This window comes from Syngnathoides biaculeatus, chromosome 17, assembly GCF_019802595.1.
Source record: "Syngnathoides biaculeatus isolate LvHL_M chromosome 17, ASM1980259v1, whole genome shotgun sequence".
Classification (NCBI taxonomy): domain Eukaryota; kingdom Metazoa; phylum Chordata; class Actinopteri; order Syngnathiformes; family Syngnathidae; genus Syngnathoides; species Syngnathoides biaculeatus.
In genome coordinates this window covers 3,695,759-3,720,335 of record NC_084656.1, presented here as the reverse complement: position 1 = coordinate 3,720,335, position 24,577 = coordinate 3,695,759, and the positions used below count along the sequence as shown (strand labels likewise).

Genomic DNA, 24,577 nt, shown 5'->3' with positions numbered 1-24,577 from the left:
AGAATGCCAGTGGTGCTACCTTGTGTCCAACACTGACGCTAGAATCCATTCATTTTACGTCAATTAAATCTGGACTCATAAACTTTACCATTCAGCTCACTGATTCTTCTAAGAATAGAGGTAAATAACTAACAGCATTGTAGACAAAAGTCAATCGTCTAACAGCGGTGGCAAAGGTATACTCGTGTATATATATATATATGTACTGCTTAAATATCAGTAAAAATTGTAATCGTCGAAGTAGTGGTTCAACACCAAGTTAAAGGTTCAAAAGCATAGACTCTAAAATTTAGTTGCATAAACACTGAAAAAATTTGTACTGTCAACAATTTTATGCTAAAAATGTTTTGATAACTTGTGATAACAGAAAAACCCTCTGCACAAAAAAAGACTTTCTCACTTTTACTGACTTTTTTGCTATTAAAACGTGTTCCCAAAACTTTGTTCACATTTGACTGATTAACCAAAACGCTAATAATACAACTGATAGAAATACACTATACATGTATGTTTTTCTTTTTTCTTTCAGATTACATGTAAATATTCTGAATGCCAAAAGCTTGTGGGAGTCTGGCATAAGACAATGCACTAGCCACAAATAATTCTTGGAACCATCAAATAACTTTCTGGGGCCATGTTGGGGAATATCTTGCTTCTCTCAATCTGTTGACATCATTATTAATGTTCCCTCCTCCACCTTCATCCCCTGTTTTCCATTCATCTTGTTAATTTTTCATCCATATGTGATTTCGTTCATCTTAATGATAACAAAGGTGGCCCATTATTTCAAAGGGATGATAGACAAATACTCTAGACAAATCTAGGTGTTCGCCTTTTCCAAAAAGGAGGGGGGAACAAGCTGATTCAAATGATCGGGCTATATTTTATTACGGATGCCTTGTGAGGATAAGCGGCTTGGAAAATTAATGAATGGATGGATGATTCCATCCATCAATGGCTGGTCTTGTCAATGTTGTGTACAACAGAAGAAAGACCCTCCCCTTACACGTAGCCGAGTAGCGATGACGTTTTAACAAGGCGAGCACGCGCTGGACCGCAGACTTGCTTCGCTGCCAAACTGTTTGGAAATCGACGTAAACAAAGTGAAAGCGGCCAACTGTCACATGGAGAGCTGCTGTTGTTTGCTTTTACAGCTCTCGCGGCGAGTGGACAGAAAACCGTTGAGGACTACAACTTCGAGCGACACAAGACTCGACCATTTGAGCCTTTTCTTCACCGTCTCCTCAGGCCACTAATGTAAGTTCAACAGCCTGCATGTCTTTCCTGTTTTCTTATTTTTCTCCTACAGTGTGGAAGCGGTGTGATGATATGAAAAACTTTAACTGCAATTGTTGCTCCGAGTTGTTTTGCAATTTTAGTTATATTATTCCTATCTGAACAAAATTTATCAATTGCCATTTTTTTTCTTTATGTACTGTACTACTGTTTTGCACTTTATACCCATACGTTAACACCTAGTCTCATTACCAGTCGTAATGGTCACATATAAAAGTACAACTCACAACACCCCCCACCCCCTCCAAAAAAGAAGAGTTCCAGGCCAAGAAAAAGTGGTGAGATTTTTTTTTTTTGTATTCAAGTGTTCAACTTCATACCCACTATTAATAAATAATGGTTGCTGTACACCTTAAACACAGGGCATTATGTCGATTTTTTTGTTTTTCCCCCTGAATGAGACAAATCGTTCAAATTTTGAATCACCTTTATTTAATGTGACAAAGCATAGAGAAGGACACAGGCTTCAAATAGATGTGATTTACAAACTGGATCCAATGAGTTTAAGGGTTGGTGGTTTAGTGCTCAAGGGCTAGCTCCATGCTTCAGCAGCATATCCCAATTGCTTTCCCTGTGTCCAATTTCTGAGCCGATTTATCTTCACAAGGTTTGCGCTAGTGCTCAATCCTTTCCCGGCTGTCTTTGCCAGGGTGTACACCCTGAGCTGATTGCCAGCCGATCAGAGGGCACATAGAGACAAACAACCATTCGCACTCAAAATCACATCCAAGGGCAATTTGCAGTCTCCATTTCATGCATGTTTTGACATGTGGGAGGAAATCAGAGTGCCTGGAGAAAACCCATGCAGGGCACGGGGAGAACAAGCAACCTCCACACAGGCTGCGCCAGGGTTTGAACCCCAGTCCTCGGAACTATGAGGCAGAAGCTCTCACCAGTACCACCATCCCAAATGCTAAGATTGAACTAATCGCTCTCCAGTCCTCAAACCACAAATTACTGTCATTACAGCTTTTGGCAGATTTATCTATACATAAAAGACATCTGTCAGATGGGTTTAGAGAGCCCATGAGTTATTTCGTTAAGAACTGTTGAAGTTCCTTTACACCCTGTGTGTACCTGAAGACACTGAGAGCAAATTTCCTAAAGGATAATAATATCCTTTGTTCTATTTTATTTCCATTCCTTGTGTAAAAGTACACGCAGTCCTACATGGTTGAACAGTTTTAGACAATTCAAATATCTTTGGCTTTATGTGAAGTAATTGGCCACTTAACGCCATGGAAGAAGCGTTTGGCAGACTTCTGAACTGGAAAGTCTGGTTTGAAAGAGCAAAAAATTGTTTATGCACTAACTGCACATACACTAAAAAGTCATATCTAATTTAAGCAGCTACGTGCCAATAATATATATAGATTTTTTCCTCTACTGAATACATACCATTAGTTGAACACAACAGTGGTCGCAATACAATTTAGACAAATGTTTATAAATGAAAATTTCAAAAACACAAAATGAAAACAACCAAAATACAAATAGAAGGCAGCTGTAGATTTTGTCCTTCGATACCAATTTAGATGTTCAATAGGAGTAGGAGGACATAAAAAAATATTCTATCCTACCTTAAACCTAATGACAGTTTTGACTTTAATAATACTGTAATTACAAAAAAATAAGGAATAAACAATATAATGTTTAAAAATAACATATGCATGTAAGAAAATCACAACACTTAAGCTAACAGAGCAAATCTTCATCATTATCATCATCAGATTTTGTTTATATACTGAAGTTATCATCTCTTGTTGAGCTTGCTGAAATCCAGCCATCCATTTTCTGAGTCGTTTATCCTCACGAGGGTCGCGGGAGTGCTGGAGCGAATCCCAGCTGTCATCGGGCAGGAGGCAGGGTACACCCTGAACCGGTTGCCAAACAATTGCAGGGCACATGGAGACGGACAACAGTCCCACTCACAGTCACACCCAGGGGCAATTTAGCGTGTCCAATTAATGTTGCCTGTTTTTGGGATGTGGGAGGAAACCGGAGTGCCCGGAGGAAACCCATGCAATCATGTGGAGAACATGCTCGACATCTGCGCCTTCGTGCTGCCCTTGTTGAAAGTAGTCAATATAATTCTTAGCTCAGGTTGAGTTAATAATTTGAGCTTGAGAAAAATATCGCTTGTTGAAGGCATTGCTATGCGAATGTAAAAAAAAAAAATAATTAATTGACTAATACGGTGGGGCGGGCACGGTGGCGCAGCTGTAAAACATTGGCCTCACAGTTCTGACGACCAGGGTTCACTTCCGGCCGCGCCTGTGTGGAGATTGCACGTTCTCCCTGTGCCTGCGTGGGTTTCCTCCGGGCACTCCAGTTTCCTCCCATATCCCAAAAACATGCAACATTAATTGAACACTCTAAATTGCCCCCTGGTGTGATTGTGGGTGTTAATGGTTGTCTGTCTCTTTGTGCCCTGCAATTGGCAGTTCAGGGTGTACCCTGGCTCCTGCTAGAAGATAGCGAGGATAGGCTCCACCACTCCCACAACCCTTGTGAGAATAAGCGGCTAAGAAAATGGATGGATAATCCAGTGCTTCTAAATTTTACTCCACCAAGTGCCACCTCAATACTTATTGTAGTTGCATAGTAAGTCCAAGTATTGATTAAAAAAAAGGATGTTTTTAGATTATTCGCAAAATATTTCCAATTTAATGATGATATTATGCACTTCTGCACCACTGCATACTTCAAGTATACCAATAGGCATACAGTGCTACCTTTACTTATGAAACTAATCTGTTCCGGAAGTCATTTCGTAACGTGAAACATTACATGTCATTATAATAATCCGTTCCATGACCCCACCCAGCCACCCCCCGCCCGCCAAAAATAAGCATTCAAAGTACATAATGTAAAGAATTATAAAAATGATGTTCATTAACTTTGGCATTGGATGACTATGTGAAGAAAAGGGTGAGTGACAAGCAAAAGGCAATGTGGGGGATGGAGGAGGAGGTAAACTTTGACAGCCGAGAGAAAACATATGTACGAATGTACACACACACAACTTAATTCCACTAAAGTTTCTTGGGGTCCATGGTGAAGAAAAAGGAATAAACTTGCAAAAAACGCAAAAAAAAGTTGTACTTTTCCAATGTGTGTTAGCTTGTGACGGCATGTGACAGCGCTAGCGTGATTTGATGACAGTTGAGTGTCCAAGGGAATGAAAAACTATCGTGTGCAAAGATTAACTTCCCTCCTTGCCAAGTGGATGCCTGGAAGATGCTACGGTGATAGCCAATGGGAGAGTGTCTCTATTGGGCCACACAAACCAAGAAACAGGATGTTTGATGGAATTTAAAATCAAAATCAAATCAAAAGCCTTTAACGCCATTATATGACTCTACATACAATGAAATAACAAGCGCTTCTCTACAAATGCTTGTGCGAAGAAAATAGATTAAAGTAGAACATCTGAGATATGAGGTAAAATAATGGGTAAAAAAAAGGGGGAGGGGGGTAATTCAGCACCTATTTTTTATTTTTTAACTAGAGAAAATATTTTTCCAGAGGAGATGTTTCGTAAGCTGAATCTTTCATTAATAGAGACATTCGCAAGTAGAGTTACTGTCATGATCCTGCCGCTCCAGCCTGGGCTGGGCGGGTGTCCGCGGTTGCTCTGATTGGAAGGTGCACACCTGCGCCTCATGCAGCCTGATTATGCTGTGGATTTATATGACCGCGATGACGACTGGCCGGGGCCAGTTCGTATGATCTTCATGTCCCGTTCGTGTGCTCCGGTATCCCTGATCCAACCTGTGTGTACCGACCTTCGTCCGTTCTCCGACCAACCTTGTAAGCCTGACTCCTTCGTTACTTCTGCCTGCGTTGATTGTTCTCCCGTGTACACTCCTGCCTGTCCGCTCGTCTTCTCTCTTCGCCCGACGTCCCAACTACCGCTGCTGCACCGGACTGCCTGCTCGATCCCCTACCTCTGCATATAATAAACGTGTCTCTTCTCGAACTACCTTGCGTCTTCCGAGTTCCTGCATTTGGGTCCTACCCCCGATCCGATGGGACGTGACAGAACGAACTGGCCAATACAGGACCCAGCAGGAAAGACCCGGCGTCGCCGGGACCGACGCAAGGTAGATCGTCTGCCGGAGGACCAAGCCTGTCCAATCCGGGTAGGCTCCCTGACGTCCTCCGCTCCCATGTCTTACGCTCTGCCAGTGAGTCAGTTTGTTTCATCTCCCCGCGTTTCCAGCACCCGAGTGACTTCGCCCTGTAGGTCCAAGTACACCAATCTGTACGAGGGAACCCGCTTGGCCATCTACCCGGGACCTCCGCGTGGCGGCCAGAGGAGACGCCCCGGCCGGGCGCTCCCTGGTGTCTCTCGCTGCGCGGCAACGAAGACACCGTCCTCCCACTCCTCGCCGGCAACGGTGAGACCTGCAGACCCGCAGCTGGTGGCGAAGCTTCCAGCCCAGAGGGAGGAGGAGCCGCCAAACCACGAGGCGTTCTGTCGCAAAATGCGGGCGCAGATAGAAAGGCAGAGCGCGGAATTGGCGGCTCTCACGGCCCAGGTCCGGCAAGGATTGTCGAACCAGCTGAGCTACGCTGACGTCTTCAAACGTGTCTCTTCTTGAACTACCTTGCGTCTTCCGAGTTCCTGCATTTGGGTCCTACTCTCGTTCCGATGGGACGTGACAGTTACCACTGTATTGGTAAAACCTATTATTAATAATGGCTGTTACAAGTCTTGTATTAGACCATATTCTATTGTGCAAGTCTTCTTAATTATGTTGGCAGTGAGTCTATTTCCTTATGTTAGGTAGAAATGGAAAAAAAAAGACCAATATTGCAACCAAGATGTTAAAATGTTGTTTTATGGTAGGTGAGATGTGCAGGGGAACAAACACTTTGTGTTTAACATCATTTGGAATTTCAAATGAAGGAAGCAAATTATTTCAGGAGGACTTGTTTTGACTTTTGAAATCCTGCTTTAATAGGAATAGCCTGAGTAAATCAATTTTGGTAATCACAAAAAGTAAATGGACAGTTAAGTCAAAATCTTGGTGCATGTGCACATAAAGGTGCATTCTATCAAGTTGGCGAGTTGGCCTCCTCTTTGTCTCTTGCTTTTTTCACAGCCGTCGCGGCGATGATACTCTTGCACATGCATTTTTTGCGCTCATAGGTAGATGACGGGAGGTTGGCTGCTTGAAATGTAGATCTTGGGGCAAAAAAGTTTAAGCACCCATAAGTGCATTACATTGTGCAAGTGTAACTAATGATTGTGGGCAAGGAGTGGTTTTCTTCCCGTTAGGTAGGGATTCATACAGTATTAACCATTACTGTAACCACAGTGAATGTTAAAAGCAGAACACTCCTTGGTTAAGCATAGGTGCAATATTAAGATGATTGGTGCAACATGTCCTAAAATATTTGTTAATTTACGCTTACAATGTCCCGTTTCTCTATTGAATTAATAGTTGTTGTGGTGGTTCCATTTTTGGGGGAAATGGGTGTTAGAAAAAGACCAGGCAAAGGCAATTTCTGAATTTAATGTTCCGACATTTCATCAGAATTTGCTGAAGTTCATACCGTGCATAATAATGCTGTTTGCCTTTACTCTGTTTTGTGTGACTCTTTCTGAAAAACCTGGCTAGAGTTGTAATTGGATGACCTGAGAGATTGTGTGGTGTGCTTTGTCAGAATGTTTACTGACATTAACAACTCTTAGCCCCAAGATGTTTTGCCCACAATTGCCTTGTCTAGCATGTTGAAAGAAAGTCTAGATATTTATTAACTCCGGTTGAGAGAAATATCGCTTATTGAAGGGGTTGCAATGCCTACGTGAACAAATTTTAAATTGACTAATACATTGGTTGTAAAATGTACTACACCAAGTGCCAACTCAAAACATGCTTAACTATAGTAGTGTAGTGAGCCTAAGCGTTCATAAAAAAGCTTTTTTTCTCCCTAAAATGTATTATATACTGTATATTCCCTATTGTAAGCTGCTGAAAAGTTAATTTTGAAAATTACCACTGTAATGTGTAATTAAAAACTACTTAAATGATATAATTAAAATTAGTAATTAACTATTAAATTACAAGTAGCTATTAATTAAATATTAAAAATGACTATCCATCCATCCATTTTCTGAGCCACTTATCTTCACAAGGGTCGCGGGAGTACTGGAGACTATCCCAGTTATCGTCTGGCAGGAGGTGGGGTACACCCTGAAATGGTTGCTGGCCAATCAGAGGGTAAATGGAGACAGACAGCCGCACTCACAATCACACCTATGGACAATTTAGAGTCTTCAATTAATTAATGTTTTTGGGATGTGGGAGGAAACCAGAGTACCCGTAGCAGCCACAGGGAGAGCATACAAACTCCACACAGGCAGGGCCGTGTTTTGAACCCCCCGGTCCTCAGAACTGTGAGGCTAGTGCTTTACACCGTGCCACATATATAAAACCACTATTGACCTCCTTAGTGCCATACCAGCATGGAGCAAAGCCTGCTGGGGGCATTTAAATACTGTTTTTTGTGTCAGTTATTTCAAGTCATTCTTTTGTTTTATTATTTGCTAGCTATGCGATTCTGTTTACTGTGGTGTGATCATTTTAGTCTTGATGTGACACCATCAGTGTGTACAACATTGTCCAGGAATGACCAGCCTACACAGGCATTGTGTGGGGCAATGTAAGTTTCCTCTGCTTACAGATGGGAAATGCAATTGTTCCTCACTGCCTAGTGAGCACCATCATATGGATCATCATTTGGAAATAAAACAGCTATTTTGCAGATATTAATGTCAACTTTCTTATTGTGCACTGTGAATTTCAGTTGTGATGGTGAACAACAGGGTGGAGGTGCCCACAGTGGCCTTGATGGGGGGGACAGCAGGTCGGTCGTGTGCAGGATGTGGATGTCGAATCGCAGACCGCTTCCTACTCTTCTCTATGGAGCAGTACTGGCACACTCACTGCCTCAAGTGCTCTTGCTGCCATGCTCAGTTGGGCGAGTACAGCAGCACCTGTTACAGCAAAGGAGGCATGATCCTCTGCAAGAACGACTACATTAGGTTTGTGTGGCTCACAGTCCGCTGAACATGATTTGCTTAGGCACGAGTGCATATTTCATTCTCACTTACTGAATGTGACCGCACCAATGTTGTGGCACCAGACATGAATGCATTTAATGATAGAGAGCAGAAAACATGGGCAGTGTAAACAATTGCTGATTAGATAAAGTGTCCCGTTTCTGATTGTTTTTTTTTTTTTTTGCATATTTATCACACAAAAATGTTTCAAATCATCAAACCAACTGCAATATCACTCAGAGACAACCCAAGGTTATACAAATTGTAGTTTTCAAATGACAATTCAATTTATTAAGGCCCCCAAAAAATCCAAACCTTTCTGACCCTCTGAAAAAATAGTTGTCCCCTGAACCTAATAACAGGTTGGACCACCACTGGTAGCAATTACTGAAACCAAGCGTTTGTGCTAGTTGGTGATGAGTCTCTCACATCACTCTGGAGGAATTTTGTCCAATCCTTCTTTTCAGAATTCTTTCAACTCCACCATATTGGAGGGTTTTCAATCATGAACTGCCCGTTTAAGGTCACACCACAGCATCTCAATTGGATTTAAATCCGGACTTTGATTTGGCCACTCTAAAACATCTTTTTTTTTAGCCATTCTGAGGTGATTTTGCTGGTATGTTGTGGATCATTTTCCTGCTGCATGATCCAAGAGTGCTTGAGTTTGAGGGGACCAACTGATGGCTGGATGTTCTCCTTCAGGATTTTCTGGTACATAGGAGAATTCATTGTTCTATCAATCACAACAAGTTGTCCTGGTCCTGAGGCAGTAAAAAAGCCCCAAACCATCATACTGCCGCCACCATGCTTCACTTTTGGCATAATGGTCTTTTTATCAAATGCTGTGCCGTTTTTACGCCAGATGTAATGGGCCACACACCTTCCAAAAAGTTCAATTTTTGAATCGTCAGTCCACAGAATGTTTCTCCAAAAGTCTTGAGGATCATCAAGATGTTTTATTTTTTGGCAAATGTAAGATGAGCCTTTATATTCTTTGTTGACAGCAGGGGTTTTTGCCTGGAAACTCTTCCATGGATACCATTTTTGGTCAGTGTCTTTCTGGAAAAGTCATGAACACTGACATTAACCTATGCCAGTGAAGCCTGCAGGTCTTTAGATGTTGTTTGAGGTTCTTTTGTGACCTCCTGGAAGGGTCGTCGTCACACTCTTGGAATTGTCATGACCAGAACTCGAGGCTGAACCCAAGAGTCACAACTCACGAGACCAGGTACACTTTGGGGAGCATATTTATTCAATTTGAGGTCGATACACAGGCATGCAGTCCAAACGGGTAACACTGTCAACAATCTGGCGAAGGACTAGACCACATGCATGGGAATATACAGTATATGGACGATAATTAACGTGAACAAGAAGCAGGTGGGCATGTCTGCTAACTAGGAGGAAGGACACACTCATGAAACAACACCGGAGCCCCGTCTCCAGGTCCTGGTTTATGCGTTCCGTCTGGCCCTTGGTTTCTGGGTGACAGCCTGAGAAAAGGCTGAGAGTGCCCCTTATTAGGGGAAAAAACTCCCATCAGAACCATGATATGAACTGGGACCTCCTGTTGGATACTATGTCGCTGGGGAGTCTAACCTAAACACATTCGTCACGAGAAGCTCCGCCATCTGTTTTGCGGAGGGGACTTAAAGGCAGCGCAATGAAGTGTACCATTTTTAAAAAATGGTCCACCACTATGAGAACAGTGGTGTGACCCTGCAAAGCTAGCAAGCTGCTCACAATGTCTGGTGAAATATGGGACCCCAGGGGACGGGCAGAGATCATAAGTCCCCTAAGAGACATTGCCGGAAGGATTTATTCACCGAAGAAACAGAACACACGTTAACGTACTCTCTGACGTCTTTTTTTATGTTTTGGCACCAAAAGCGTTGCTCTATCACCGACTGCATTTTGGCCATTCCCGAGTGCCAAACTGTTCGATTGGTATGGGCCCATTCAACTACCCTACACCTCAGCGGGGAGATAACATACAGCCTGTCATCTGGGCACCCTTCAGGGCTGCGAGAATCAGTGCGTCCTTAGCCTGAGTCTCAATTTCCTGTATGAAAACCGAGACAAAACGAGCTTCAGGCAGGATACACGCGGGGTGCGATTCCGTTTGCAGTGCATTGGGTTTCCTGTTCTTGGTACCTGTCCGATAGGTCATAAAGTTGAAACACAAGGAAGAGTGAACATCTGGGCTGTCTGGCATTTAGCTTTTTGGCTGACTTTAAATATTCCAAGTTCTTATGGTTGGTTAACACCACGAATGGAACTTGAGCTCCTTCTAGCCAGTGTGTCCAACCAGACAACGACACTCCGACTGCTAAAAGCTCCCGGTCCCCAATGTCATAATTATGACCCACTGAGGTGTGGTGAGGTTAGTTTATGCAATGGGGGTGTGACTGCACTAATGTTCTGAATGAATTTTCAGTAGAAGTTGCCGAAAGCTGTGAACCTCTGCACTTCCTTGCGAGTAGTAGGAGTGGGCCAATGTAGAATGGCCTCGATTTTATGGGGATCCATACGGATATCACGCTCTGCCAACACAAATCCCAGGAAAGATACAGATGAAAGGTGGAACTTGAATTTTTCTGCCTTGACGTATAGGTCATGAAGCAGCAACCACTGTAGTACTGCTCGAACGTGCCCGACATGGAATTTCTCGTCCGGGGAGACAATCATAATATCATATAGGTACACAAAGACATCTTTGTTGAGCATATTGCGTAAAACATCATTGACAAAGCTCTGAAAGACTGAAGGGGTGTTCGGAAGTCCAAAAGGCAAATATTCATAATCACCAGGTTGTGTTGAATGTTATTTTTCAACCGTCCCACTCTCGTATCCTGACGAGGATGTATGCATTCCTCAAGTCTAGCTTGGAAAAAACATTGGCCCCCTTCAGGAGCTCAATGGCTGTGGCAATGAGGGGGAGCGCGTACCTGTTCTTTCCCGTAATATTGTTCAGTCCTTGATCGTCTATACAGGGCCGTAGGGTCTCATCCTTCTTTTGCACAAAAAAGAACCCCGTCCATGCCAGTGATGACAAGGGCTGGATAAGCCCGGCAGCCTTGCGACTCCTCCACATATTCATTCATGGGTTGATGTTCCAGACCTGAAAGAGAAAAAAGGTTCCCATGAGGGGGTGAGGAGCCAGGCAGTAAGTCAATTGTGGAGTCATGTGGTCTGTGCGGAGGAAGCGATTTGGCCTTGGATTTAGAGAATACTTCCTTCAGGTCATGGTAACAGGAGGGCACGAAACACAAGTCTGGATTATCAAGTGAGGTCTGAGGGTTTTCCTAAGCGGCATTCCCCCCCCACTCCCCAGTCCGTATTGTGTGTTGAGAAACACATTAGCTCGCACTTCACTCCCCAAGACCTGATTTGTCCCGTTGACCAGTAGATATAGGGGGTCTGCAGTCTTAGCCATGGACCAAAAGATTATTTTATGACACGAAAACTAATGCGTTCCGTGTGAATCTTGTAATGTCAATGTGAGAGTCTGAGTACAGTGGATTATTTTGCCCCAAAAAACTTCCATCAGCCACATACGCGTGGCAGGGCGCTGTACTTCAAAAGTTCTCAGACCCAAGCTCCTAACGAGGAGTGGGTTGAAAAGATTGGCACCCGAACTTGAGTCTATGAAAGCTGTTGCCTGGAGTGGCTGCCCTCGTGAACAAAGGTTGACCGGAGGTGGCGCCGGGGTAAAGCTGTCTTGAATGAGGTTGACCCTCTCCGTAGTCGAGATTCGAAGACACTGCGGGACGTGACATCAATGTACAACAATCTGGCGAAAGACCAGACCACATGCGTGGCAATATATATCAACGGTAATTATCGTGAAAAAGAAGCAAGTGGGTGTGTCTGCTCACTGGAGCAAGTGTGTACTGGGTCAAGGAAGGACACGGGCATGACAGGAGTAATTTTAGTTTGTAATCCACTCCTAGGAAGGTTTGCCACTGTTCCCAGTTTTCTCCATTTGTGGATAAAGTTTCTGACAGTGGTTCGCTGGAGCCCAAAAGCCTTGGCTTCTGATGGAAAGGGACCTTGGAATTTACAACATACCAATCCCCATTCTGGATAATGTGTGTACCACAGCTACTTCTGGGGTTTCATCAACCTGATCTTCAAAATTGTGACTGGAACTCGGCTGGAGCAGGAACACTGAAAAAAAGTAAATTGCATTGCTGTTGCTGTAGGAACTAATTTCATTCTTGGTCGAAATGGGCCCTGTTGACATAGGTAAACACTGTTAGGGAGACAAGGAGTTCAGGAATAAAAACAAATAATGATGGCCATGCTCAAAGAATGGATGAGCGGCTGACATCTTTTTTTCCTCACACGTCAGCAACCAATAGTACCTTCGCGACCAGTCAATTGTAGCATTGGGCACCCCTAGTCTTATGTGATACAGGATTCTTTGAAGAAAAACAGGGATTGTTTCTGATCTGGGTATCCTGTGGGAGGTGGAGGTAATCCCTCCCACAAGATACCCATATCAGAAACAATCCCGGTTTTTCATACGGGAGTAGTCAAGACCCAGATGCACAGTGCCGACGACAGCCCTGGAAAGGCAGTCCGCAACCACATTGGATTTGCCGGCGATGTGTCGGATGTCCATAATGTACTCCGAGATGAATGACAGTTGGGGTTCCTGGCGGGCAGACCACGGCTCGGCCACCTTGGACATGGCGACGGTGAGGGGTTTGTGGTCCACATATGCCGTGTACTCACGGCCTTCCAGTAAGGAACGGAAGTGGTGGATCGCCAGCCAGAGCCCGAAGAGCTCCCTATCGAATGTGCTGTATTTGCGTTCCCTGGGGACCAGCTGACGGCTGAAAAAAGGCAAGCGGTTGCCAGGTGCCACCCACCCACTGTTCGAATATGGCCCCAACAGCGTAGTCCGATGCGTCAGTAGTGAGAGCGACAGGGGCCCCGTGGGACGGATGGGCCAGCATACCGGCATGACTCAGCGCGGCCTTCGGAGCCTCGAAGTCTTCCACCCTCTCAGCCGTCCATTTAATGTCCTGGTTGGGGGCCATGCCCTTAAGAGCCTCATACAGCAGGCGCATGGTGTAGGCCGCCCAGCGGATGAACCGGTGATAGGAAGTCACCATCCCCAGAAACTCTCGAGCGAGGTCGGGGAAAAGCGGACCTTTGACGGAAGGGGGACTGTGCCGTTTTTGTCGATGACGTGCCTGAGGAACTCGATGGAGGGCACCCCGAAAACACACTTCGCTGTGTTGATGATCATCCCATGCCGCTCAAGTCTCGCGAAGAGGTCCCGAAGGTTTGCTGCGTTGGAGTCTAGCAGTTGCGTCTCATCAGCTTAATTATGACTGATTCTTAAGATGCTGTGGTACATCAACTCATCTGCAGACTATTAACGCTCTACACTATCTGCCTTTCCTTCCAGGAGACCTTGAGATTAAATCTGTAACCCATCCTTGCTCTTTGTCCCCAGTCTGTCATCTGCCTTTGGTCCCTGTAAACCTGCGCTCGCCCCCTGCTGCCCACTGACAACCTAGAACCAGACTGCTTCTTCTTGGAACCCTGCCAACCCTGGATCCAGGTGTAGGGGTCCTTTCAATGAGGTTTCAAACTTGTTTTAAAAAAAAAAATCAACTGGTTATTCCGGCTCTCCAACACTGTTGGCATGTCAGCTGAATCTGCTGAAACCATGCCCAGTCAACTGTCAATCAAATACCACATCATCCAGCGTCTTTCTTGTGCCTACACATCCCTACATTCGAGCTGTGAAAATGCTTAAAGTCTTCGGTGGCTGGAATATACTGTATACCACCACAAGAGGTATACAGTTAATGGATGGCATATACCTATCTCCACAATTGAGAACTAAAAAAAATCACTTTCCACGTTTACAGCAATTACCTTCAAATTTGGACAATGTGTTGAGAAATTAATTTCTTCTTTTTGCAGGGTCTTTTGTTACTAATGTAAAGACAATATACACGCATACACAGACGCACAATAGTACCTCAATAAAGCGGAATAGAATGGAAATCCGATATAATGGATATTGTGTCCCACAATAGTTTCCATTTGTCACTTAAAATCCCATTAACAGTTTGTCATTTGCAGAATGACAGAATGACTAGTGCTGTTTACTGGCGCAATTCTGGCAGTGACTATATTTTAAGGTCATAGAGATACAATGTTCCTGCGACCCTTGTGGGGATAAGCAGGTTAGAAAATGGATGGATGGATGGATGGATGGATGGATGGATGGATGGATGGATGGATGGATGGGAGATATACAATATCACTAGACTCAATTCCAAAAAACATGCGTTCTGTGGCTATGTGGTACCCATGTTCAATGTGGGTTATTGATGTGGTTGCCAAGTGACAATGGTTATATCTATTCTCTGTTGAACGTAGAGCAGAACAAGAGCGGCATGGGTGCAGTTACTATGGGGGGAACAAAACAGTTCTTTGCTATCTGGAACATGATTTTTGGTGCAGTAACTTCTTTATTATTAGTATTATTATTTATTCAATGTATTTATTTTGTCGATGTCGGCACGGTGGATAAGCTGGTAAAGTGTTGGCCTCACAGTTCTGAGGACCCGGGTTCAATCCCGGCCCTGCCTGTGTGGAGTTTGCATGTTCTCCCCGTGCCTGCGTGGGTTTTCTCCAGGTGCTCCAGTTTCCTCCCACATCCCAAAAACATGCAACATTAATTGGACACTCTAAATTGCCCCTAGGTGTGATTGTGAGCATGACTGTTTGTCTCTATGTGCCCTGCGATTGGCTGGCGACCAGTTCAGGGTGTCCTGCCCGTTGACAGCTGGGATAGGTTCCGGCACTCCCCGCAACCCTCGTGAGGTTAAGCTGCAAAGAAAATGGATGGATGGATGGATTATTTTGTCACTCTAATTGCCTCTGGCAAAATATTTGGCTCATGAAAGCAACTCAGTCATGATGAGTATTGTATGTCAACAATGTCACCATGACCAAACACATTGGAGGATTAACTAGGATTATTCCATCCATTTTCTTAGCCGCTTATCCTCATAAGGGTCACGGGAGTGCTGGAACCTATCCCAGCTGTCAACCCTAACTATGATTAAAATTTAGTTTATATTTTCAAACATTTTCAAACTTGTTTTCTTATTTACAAAATATTTTGTACATGACTGAATGTTTTAAACCACACACACAAAAAAAGATCGAATGGTGGACAATTTCTTACCACATTTGCTTCACAGTTCTGAAAACCCGGGTTCAAATCCGCCCTCACATGTGTGGAGTTTGCATATCCTCCCCGTGCCTGCATGAGTTTTCTGGTTTCCATCCACATCTCAAAAAGATGCATGGTAGGTTTAATTGAAGACCCTAAATTGCCCTTAGGTATGAATATGTGAGTTGGAACGGTTTTATGTTTATACCTGCTCTGCTACCGGTTGGTGACGAGTTCAACAATCCCACAACCCTCGTAAGAATAAGCAGTTAAGAAAATGGATGGATGGATATATATCCTCGCAAGGGTCATGTTGGTGCGGCACTAACAACCTGAGTGTGTACATCATTGTCAGTACGACACAGGCAGTGTGTTGGGGAATGTAAGCGTCTTCTTCTTACAGATGTGAAAGGCAATTGTTCCTCACTGCTTCGTGAGTGCCATCATATGGTAGTTTTCATACATACTAAAACACTTGCTGGGATGTACGCTAATAGTGTAACCAATCTGTTTAAGTGTACATTGTCAGACAAGTCACATCACATTTGCAAATGTTGGAACTCAGTGTGGACATAAGGTGCACCACATTGTAAGGCGCCATTTCTAATATGGTGCGTTGTCTATATAGGAGAGAATTTACGACATTTGCCATCATGAAAATACAGTAAATTTAAAACAAAAAAATTACTTGGAGACCAAAATCCACGAATATGTTGGGCTGCGAACAGTGAACCACGAATGGCCCAGGTCACACTGTATTCTTCTCCATATTATTAACCATACAAGTAACCTAAAAAAAACTTTTTGATAGTTGTAAAATTGTTTTATTTGTGATTTTTTTTTTTTTTAAGGCTGTTTGGACACAGTGGAGCTTGCAGTGCTTGTGGACATTCGATCCCTCCTAGTGAGATGGTGATGCGGGCACAAGGAAATGTTTACCACCTGAAGGTGGGTGTGATTTTGGAACTGATCTCATCATTTTTTACAACACCGTATCATCAACCTGCAATGTGTGTGTTGTGCTCAAATGTGGTTGGTTAACAAAATGATCAACAAGTCTTTCATGTGTCAGTGTTTCATTTGTGCAACCTGTCGGAACCGCCTGGTCCCAGGTGATCGCTTCCATTACATCAACGGAACAATTTTCTGTGAACAAGATCGGCCAGGACATGGACTACTCAGTGGACACCCATCTCAAATGCAAGCTAACAATATGCTGTCAGACCAAAAGGTGAGAGGCATTAGTAGTTGGTGGTAGTTAAAATTTGCACTTTAGAAATCATAATAATGACGTCTAGTCAGGTGTCTGCTTTGTACAACAATGGATTCTGTATTACATTTCTCATAAACCAAGTTCTGTTTTTTAATCTAGTTGTCAATGGTAAATGTTTCTCCATTAATCATTGTCTATAGTTTTGTAGTTTTTTTCTTTTCATCTAAAGAAAATATATTCTTGTTCGATAAATGAATCATTTAAATGGAAAAAGTAAAAAAACTTGGAAATATTTTTTATCTCACAGAAATGACATTAGGTAAGGTTAGGTTTAAAGAGTTGGTGAATGAGGAAAATGAGAAAGAAGACTAGGCAGTTAGTCCTGATGACATGCCTGTGGAGGTATGGAAACAATTTGGAGATGTGGCTGGGGAGCTTTTGACCAACTTGTTCAACAGAATAGTATAACGACGACCCGACCTTGGATAAGCTGTAGAAATGGATGGTTTGATGGAAGTATCCTGATTTTGTGTAAAAATTATCCATGTGATCATAAGAGATTTGATAGTATAAGTTCCTCCTTATGACATAAACACCAAGCGCCCTTATTTCATGCATTGGCCATTAGGTGGGATTGCCACTTCCTGACTCATAATGGACCCAGTTCTGTCAGTATAGTGTGCAATTAACCGTCTCTGTGGTGTGCCAAATTTCGAGGCACTTTAGTGTAACTGCATTATGGGTGTACATGAGGTAGGGTTGGAAATCAAGAACCGAGTGGAGCCAGGAGTAAATTTACGGTTCTCCTGGAATTGTTCAAATTGAAAAATTTTGGTTCCCAGTTTTGATGCTTACGATCCACCAACCCAGAAGAAGAAAGTGACAAAAACGACCGAAGAACTTAAACAAAGACATGTTTCTGCGTGATGACATTGGCAAACAAAAACGTGTCTTAAATTTGTCAAAATAAATCACCAGTCACCTGGTGCAACACTTGGAATAAGATTATATTGGGCAAAGGACATGGTGGCGCAGCTGTAGAGAGTTGACTTCAATTCTCCCGGTCTCACCCTGTGTAGAGTTTGCGTGTTATCACTGTGCCTGCGTGGATTTTCTCCAGGCACTGTGGTTTCCTCCCATATCCCCAAAACATGCATTAATTGGAGACTCTAAATTTCCCCTAGGTCTGATTGTGAATGCAACTGTTGTCTGTCTATGTGCCCTGCGATTGGCTGGCAACCAGTTCAGGGTGTACCCGCCTACTGCCCGAAGACTGCTGGGATAGGCTCCAGCAGTCCCATGACCCTTGTGAGGATAAGTGGCTCAGAAAATGGATGGATGGATGGAAGTATAAAGGACATGCTCCCTCCCACTTCAGCCTTAGCGTACACTGCACAGAACTTTAGTCAAGTCATCGGGGTGGATGAAGCAATAATATAAGTTTATGCCAACACTGAAGCGGCTAATATGTAAAACGGTGGGTTGCACTCTTGTAGTGATGATTTTTTGCATTTATTTTAGTCTTCATTCCAACGTAAGAGCCAATAACAGGACAAAAAAAGAAAACGCTGAGCTAAAACCTCCCCAAAGGTCAAACTAGCACCTTCACAAAACAATAAATTGGGACAAGATTCACAAATGTTGTCTCATAGTATCACCAACCTTGTGTTTCATCATTGGACAGATAAAGGAATCCTTGGTCCCATTCCCACTCTTTTTGTTGCCATCTGGGTTTACTTTTGTGTAAAGTTTATTTTCTTGTAAAAATCCTGACTTCGACTGCATATCCTTCAAAATAAAAAGGGTTATTTAGAGTGTCCAATTAATGTTGAATGTTTTTGGGATGTGGGAGGAAACTGGAGTGCCCGGAGAAAACCCACATAGGCACAGGGAGAACATGCAAACTACACACAGGCGGGGCGGGGATCGAACCCTGGACCTCAAAACTGCGAGGCTAATACTTTACAACTGATCCACCATGTCGCCCAGTATAAACCTTTTGACGTGATGAAATAATTGTTTTTGCAATGCTAAATTTAACCTTTAGCTGAAACATTAATCAATATGTGAATTAGGTCAGTTCTACACACATTCTTTTCTGGTTCATTGGTTTGATTTTGATACTGGTTATAAAGAACCCCGAGTCAAATGTTCATTTTAGTTTAAGCTGCATGCTACTAAGAAAATGGACATTCATCATTTGGACACCTTTTATTTAAAGAATGCCAAATCAGTCCCCTAAAAGAGTGAATCAAGAATCGCTTGGAACCGAAATCAAGACTGGAATCGATCAAATTCAGATGATGCCTAACCATATGTGTAGATACATAGTTATCAATAATGGTGTGGTGAGGGATGATATGTATGGAATGAAAAAATAATAATGGAAATCGTAGTAGTAGTAGAAATAAAAATGACGACAGTTTCTATTGGTAATAATACAAATCATTGAGAGAAAGGAAAATGATTGAATAATGAATAATCAGTTTGCTCAGGTTGTCTTTCTGGGATGTCAAACTTGGTTTAATGATCCAAATATTTTTTTTTCTGCCACTCAAATTAAATTTGTTCATACCAAGTATATAGTAACCTTGGATTTCCATTATTTACAGGTCTGCTGAGAAACAGAATGGGGAAACGTGAGTCTTCTCCCTCAGCCCTTTTTATCTGCCCCTTCTTCACCTTCCTCGCCTTATAAATCAGCTAGTCACACTTTCAATGGTGAAAGAACACTGAACTGAGAGTTAGTTGCTTAATATGACGGAGTAGGACACTGAGGATGGTTGGACCACTAGACTCCTGTATTTCATGACCTGTGGCAACAATGTGGTGAACATCAGGCATGACTGAAAGGACGAAATCAGACATTGATATTTTATACCTGTGATTTCAACGGAAACCAGTCGGGCACATCTCAAGTTTCACACAGTGGTTATTGAATCTACAGGTAATACTGAGGATGTTGCTGAAAGTGAATTCAACTCTTACAAAATGTGTGAGATAGCATTCTTTGTCCGTTCTAACACAGGTGGTAACACGCATGAAAAACAATCGTGTGTTTTTTCTGTTGGTCAAATATTCGTCTTATTTCCAGAGGAGAAAGTGGTGGTTCTGTTTTTAAATTGTGGTATTCATATGACTCACAGAACTTCCTTGAAAGCTTTTTATCTTATTTTTCTATGTATTTGTATGTACAGTGCCTTGTGAAAGTATTCGGGCCCCTTGTTTTTTTCAACCTTTCGCCAGATTTCAGGCTTCAAACATAAAGATATAAAATTTAATTTTTTTGTCAAGAATCAACAAGTGGGACAAAATCGTGAAGTGGAACGAAATTTATTGGATATTTTTACTTATTTAACAAAATAAAACCCTCAAAGGTGGGGCGCGAAATATTATTTGGCCCCTTTACTTTGAGTGCAGCAAACTCACTGCAGAACTTCAGCGAGGATCTCTGAATGATCCAATGTTGACTGATGATGATAAATAGAATCCACCTGTGTGTAATCAAGTCTCTGTATAAATCCACCTGCTCTGTCATAATCTCAGAGTTCTGTTTAAAGTGCAGAGAGCATCATGAAGACCAAGGAACACACCAGGCAGGTCCAAGAGGCTGTTGTGGAGAAGTTTAAAGCCAGATTGGGATACAAAAAGATTTCCCAAGCTTTAAATGTCTCAAGGACCACTGTGCAAGCAATCATGTTGAAATGGAAGAAGTATCAGACGACTGCAAATCAACCAAGACCCGCCCGTGCTTCTAAACTTTCATCGTGTACAAGGAAAAGACTGATCAGAGATGAAGCCAATAGGTCCATGATGACTCTGGATAAACTGCAGAGATCTACAGCTGGGGTGGGAGAGTCTGTCAATAGGACAACAATTAGTCGTGCACTGCACAAATCTGGCCTTTATGGAAGAGTGGGAAGAAGACAGCCATTTCTCAAAGATATCCATAAAAAGTCTTGTTTCAAGTGTGCCACACGACACCTGGGAGACACACCAAACATGTGGACCAAGGTGCTCTGGTCAGATGAAACCAAAATCAAACTTTTTAGCCACAATGCAAACCAATATGTTTGGCGTAAAAGTAACACTGCTCATCACCCTGAACACAACATCCCCCTGTCAAACATGTTGGTGGTGGCCACATGGTTTGGGGCTGCTTTTCTTCAGCACGGACAGGGAAGATGGTTAAAATTGATGGGAAGATGAATGGAACCAAATAGAGGACCATTCTGACCTGCTGCAGTCTGTAAAAGACCTGACACTGGGACAGAGATTTGTCTTCCAACAGGACAATGATCCAAAACATAAAGTCAAATCTGCAATGGAATGGTTCACAAATAAACGTATCCAGGTGTTAGAATGCCCAGGTCACAGTCCAGACCTGAATCCAATTGAGAATCTGTGGGCAGAGCAGAAGACTGCTGTTCAAGGAAGCTCTATCCAATCCATCCAATCTCACTGAGCTCGAGCTGTTTTGCTAGGAAAAGGGCAAGAATTTCAGTCTATGTGCAAAACTGATAGAGACATACCCGTAGCGACTCGGAGCTGTAATTGCAGCAAAAGGTGGCGCTACAAAGTATTAATCCAGAGTTTAAAATATACAATAAATTTCATTCCACTTCATGATTGTGTCCCACTTGTTGTTGATTCTTGATAATAAAATTTAATTTTATATCTTTATGTTTGAAGCCTGAAATGTGGCAAAAGGGTGAAACGTTCAAGAGGGCTGAATACTTTCACAAGGCACTGTGACTGTGTATTCTTGTTGGCTTTTTGTCTTTATTTTATTTCTTTTGAAAACACATCAGCACATCCCTTACAACCAGTACATTTTCAAAGCAGAGTTTTGGGGGTGTTCAAATGACCTTACTTTATTGCACATATGAGGATGATGACTTGGATCAGTAAGATTGTTTCTAGATTTTGAACCATTCCAAGTAAAATATTGTAACAATAACAATTTGGGATTTTGAACATTTGGCTTTGGGAGTGAAATGCTCATTGGGCCACTGACGTTTTGTTCGGGTGATCTGATGTACTGGTTATAACTTCTGTGATTGCCTAGAAACCAGTTAAGTATGTACCCCACCTCTGGCCCAAGGCAAGGTCACCTGGGATAGCCTGTGATCCTAATGAGGACAAATCTAAAACAGATGGATGGAATTATATTTCTGAATAAATTACCATAGAATTTCAATATGAATTGTAAAAACATTGCATATCGGCCATTGCATCCTAAATCGACTTTGGATGCGAATCTCGTTCTTGGTATCTCAACAGTCCAATTGTGTGTATTAAACCTGGTTTGTTATGATAAAATTACCTTTGTTCACTTTTATTCACACCTGATTGGATTGTTTTACATAATATAAAACAATTTCAGGACATTACACATGCAAGATTGGATCAAAGCTGTTCCAAGTCCAGCAAATTTTTGGGGACTTTTGTTGTTTGAAAGGACTGGGCTTATTCTACGGCCCAAGCAAAAATGCAAAGCTGGTTAAGACAACTGTTGAATCAACACGTTGGTGGACACCAATAGTGAGGGATGCTGTCAAGCTGAAGAAGGAGTCCTATTGGGCATTTCTGGCCTGTGGGACTCTCGAGGCAGCTGATAATTATCGGCTGGCCAAGCGGAATGCAGCTTCGGTGGTCGCTGAGGCAAAAAAAGGGAAGAATGTAGCAGGAGATTGACAGACGGATCGGTGCAGCGTCTGCAGTGATGCAGACCTTGTATCGGTCCGTTGTGGTGAAGAGGGAGTTAAGTCGAAAAGCGAAGGTCTCAATTTACCAGTCAATCTACGTTCCTACCCTCACCTATGGGCATGAGCTGTGGGTCGTGACCGAAAGAACGAGATCCCGGATGTAAGCGGCCGAAATTAGTTTCCTCCACAGGGTGTCCGGGGTCTACCTTAGAGATAGGGTGAGAAGCTCAATCATCCGGGAGGGGCTCAGTGTCGAGCCGCTAATCCTCCGCATTGAGAGGAGCCAGATGAGGTGGCTGGGGCATTTGATTCGGATGGCTCCTGGGCGCCTCCCTGGTGAGGTGTTCCGGGCATGTCCCACCGGAAAGAGACCCCGAGGATGACCCAGGACACGCCGGAGAGACTATGTCTCTCGGCTGACTTGGGAACGCCTCGGGATCCCTCCGGAAGAGCTGGAAGAACTGGCTGGGGAAAGGGAAGTCTGGGTATTCCTGCTGAAGCTACTTCCCCCGCGACCCGACCCGGAAAAGCGGTAGCTAATGGATGGATGAACGTTTTCAAAATCGGTACTCAAATCCCCCCGACAAAAACCCGGAAATAACATGATGCACACGGCCAGATCAGCTGACCTAGTATGCGCTTTGTTGTGAATTCCCATGCCGCCCAAAAAAAACGGAAATAACATAACGCACGCGGTGCAACCAGCTGATCCCACCCACGATGCACTTTGTTATTCTGTATAACGCAGACTCTGTACGCAGACCTGTCCCGGTAGAGACTATTTTTTACTTCCTATTGAGGACTATTAACCCCCATCATGGTTCCAAAGAAGGCAAGTGGAAGCTCACTACCGAAGAACTCCTACACCTTCAGGAGGAGCAGAAGAAAACGTTGGAGGAGGAGATGTCATCTGATGAGGCTGAAGGCAAGAAGGATGTCCCAAGTGCTGATATAAAAGCTATCTTTGTCAATTGGAACGAAATCCATAATTCCGTAGAACTTCATCACCCCAATAAAGCAGAATGTAGCAGAGCACTGCAAAATTTTTATGACGTTATTAGCCACTTCAGAAAGGTGCTTAAAAGATGGAGGAAACAAGATTTAGACAAACACTAGATTTGTTCTTTGTGAAAAGGGGGCAAGTCACCCCCACTGAAGAGATTTGATACAGTAGTTAATAGTTTTGCATTGCTTTTTTCTTGTAGACTTTAATAATTCTCTGTTCCATTCACATTTCTGAATTTTTGTTTTGTTTCAAAGATTCCGTTAACTCGAGTTACGAATTAGTTTTTGCGTTACTTTTTGTAAAAATAAAAAAAAACTTTGTTTTGCTTTTTTCCCCTCATTATTGCTTGTTTAAAGTTATTCTGAACTTTTGTTAATAAAAAAAAAAGTTCACAAGGCCGGGAGGCGAGTCACTACAGATACGGCAATGCACTCCCAGCTTAGCCAACTCTACTATTAAAGCATACATTTTAAGGAAAAAAATATATATATTCCTTAAAATATTTTATTATATAAAGTACTTAAACTATACATGTATTCCTACTATGCAGTTTATTATCAGGAAAAGCTAAACAAAATGCTTTAGAAAGCCTAATTTTTTTAGGCTTGGAACGCATTATTTCTTTTTCCATTCACTGTAATAGGAAATATTGATTAGATTTTCGACAAATTACTTCTCGAACTGCCTTCTGGAACAGATTCTGGTCAGGAACCGAGGCTTTGATATAAAACCTCAATTAATACTGCTAAACATTCATTTATCTGGAGAACTACAGTATTACAAAGTGTGAGATCGCCTGACAAAATTAATTAAATATCTCATGACATTTCTTCTAACAAATGTGAAATGCTTGAAAGCACCAGCATCTCCAAAAAGTCTTGAGTCAGTGTCCTCTATACTCCTTCACAGCTTTGGGCAGGTTGCAGTAGTCAGAGGACTGAATGACCTGGTCTCTGCTGTTTCCTATGATTCCTAAGGTTTAACTTTATGGCCGTGATTTATTTGGAGTAAACAAAACACTACTCATAATGAAAAGAACAACAAAAAATTTAATTTGTGATTTTTT

At 42.7% G+C, this 24,577-nt stretch overlaps 1 protein-coding gene across 2 annotated transcripts; it reads left to right on the top strand.

The window, feature by feature from the left end:
- The first annotated feature begins 1,061 nt into the window (after positions 1-1,061).
- On the top strand, positions 1,062-23,791 carry lmo4a (LIM domain only 4a). Of its 2 annotated transcripts, XM_061801651.1 has the most exons (7): positions 3,808-5,109; positions 5,298-5,441; positions 5,522-5,981; positions 8,116-8,353; positions 16,436-16,532; positions 16,657-16,815; positions 19,410-23,791. In XM_061801651.1, exons 3-7 carry the CDS (start codon positions 5,954-5,956, stop codon positions 19,416-19,418), a joined length of 531 nt encoding a protein of 176 aa, XP_061657635.1. In that variant the 5' UTR covers positions 3,808-5,109; positions 5,298-5,441; positions 5,522-5,953; the 3' UTR covers positions 19,419-23,791. The 2 variants fall into 2 exon arrangements, with proteins under 2 accessions (XP_061657637.1, XP_061657635.1); XM_061801653.1 differs by lacking the exons at positions 3,808-5,109; positions 5,298-5,441; positions 5,522-5,981 and adding an exon at positions 1,062-1,257.
- The last annotated feature ends 786 nt before the right edge of the window (positions 23,792-24,577 follow it).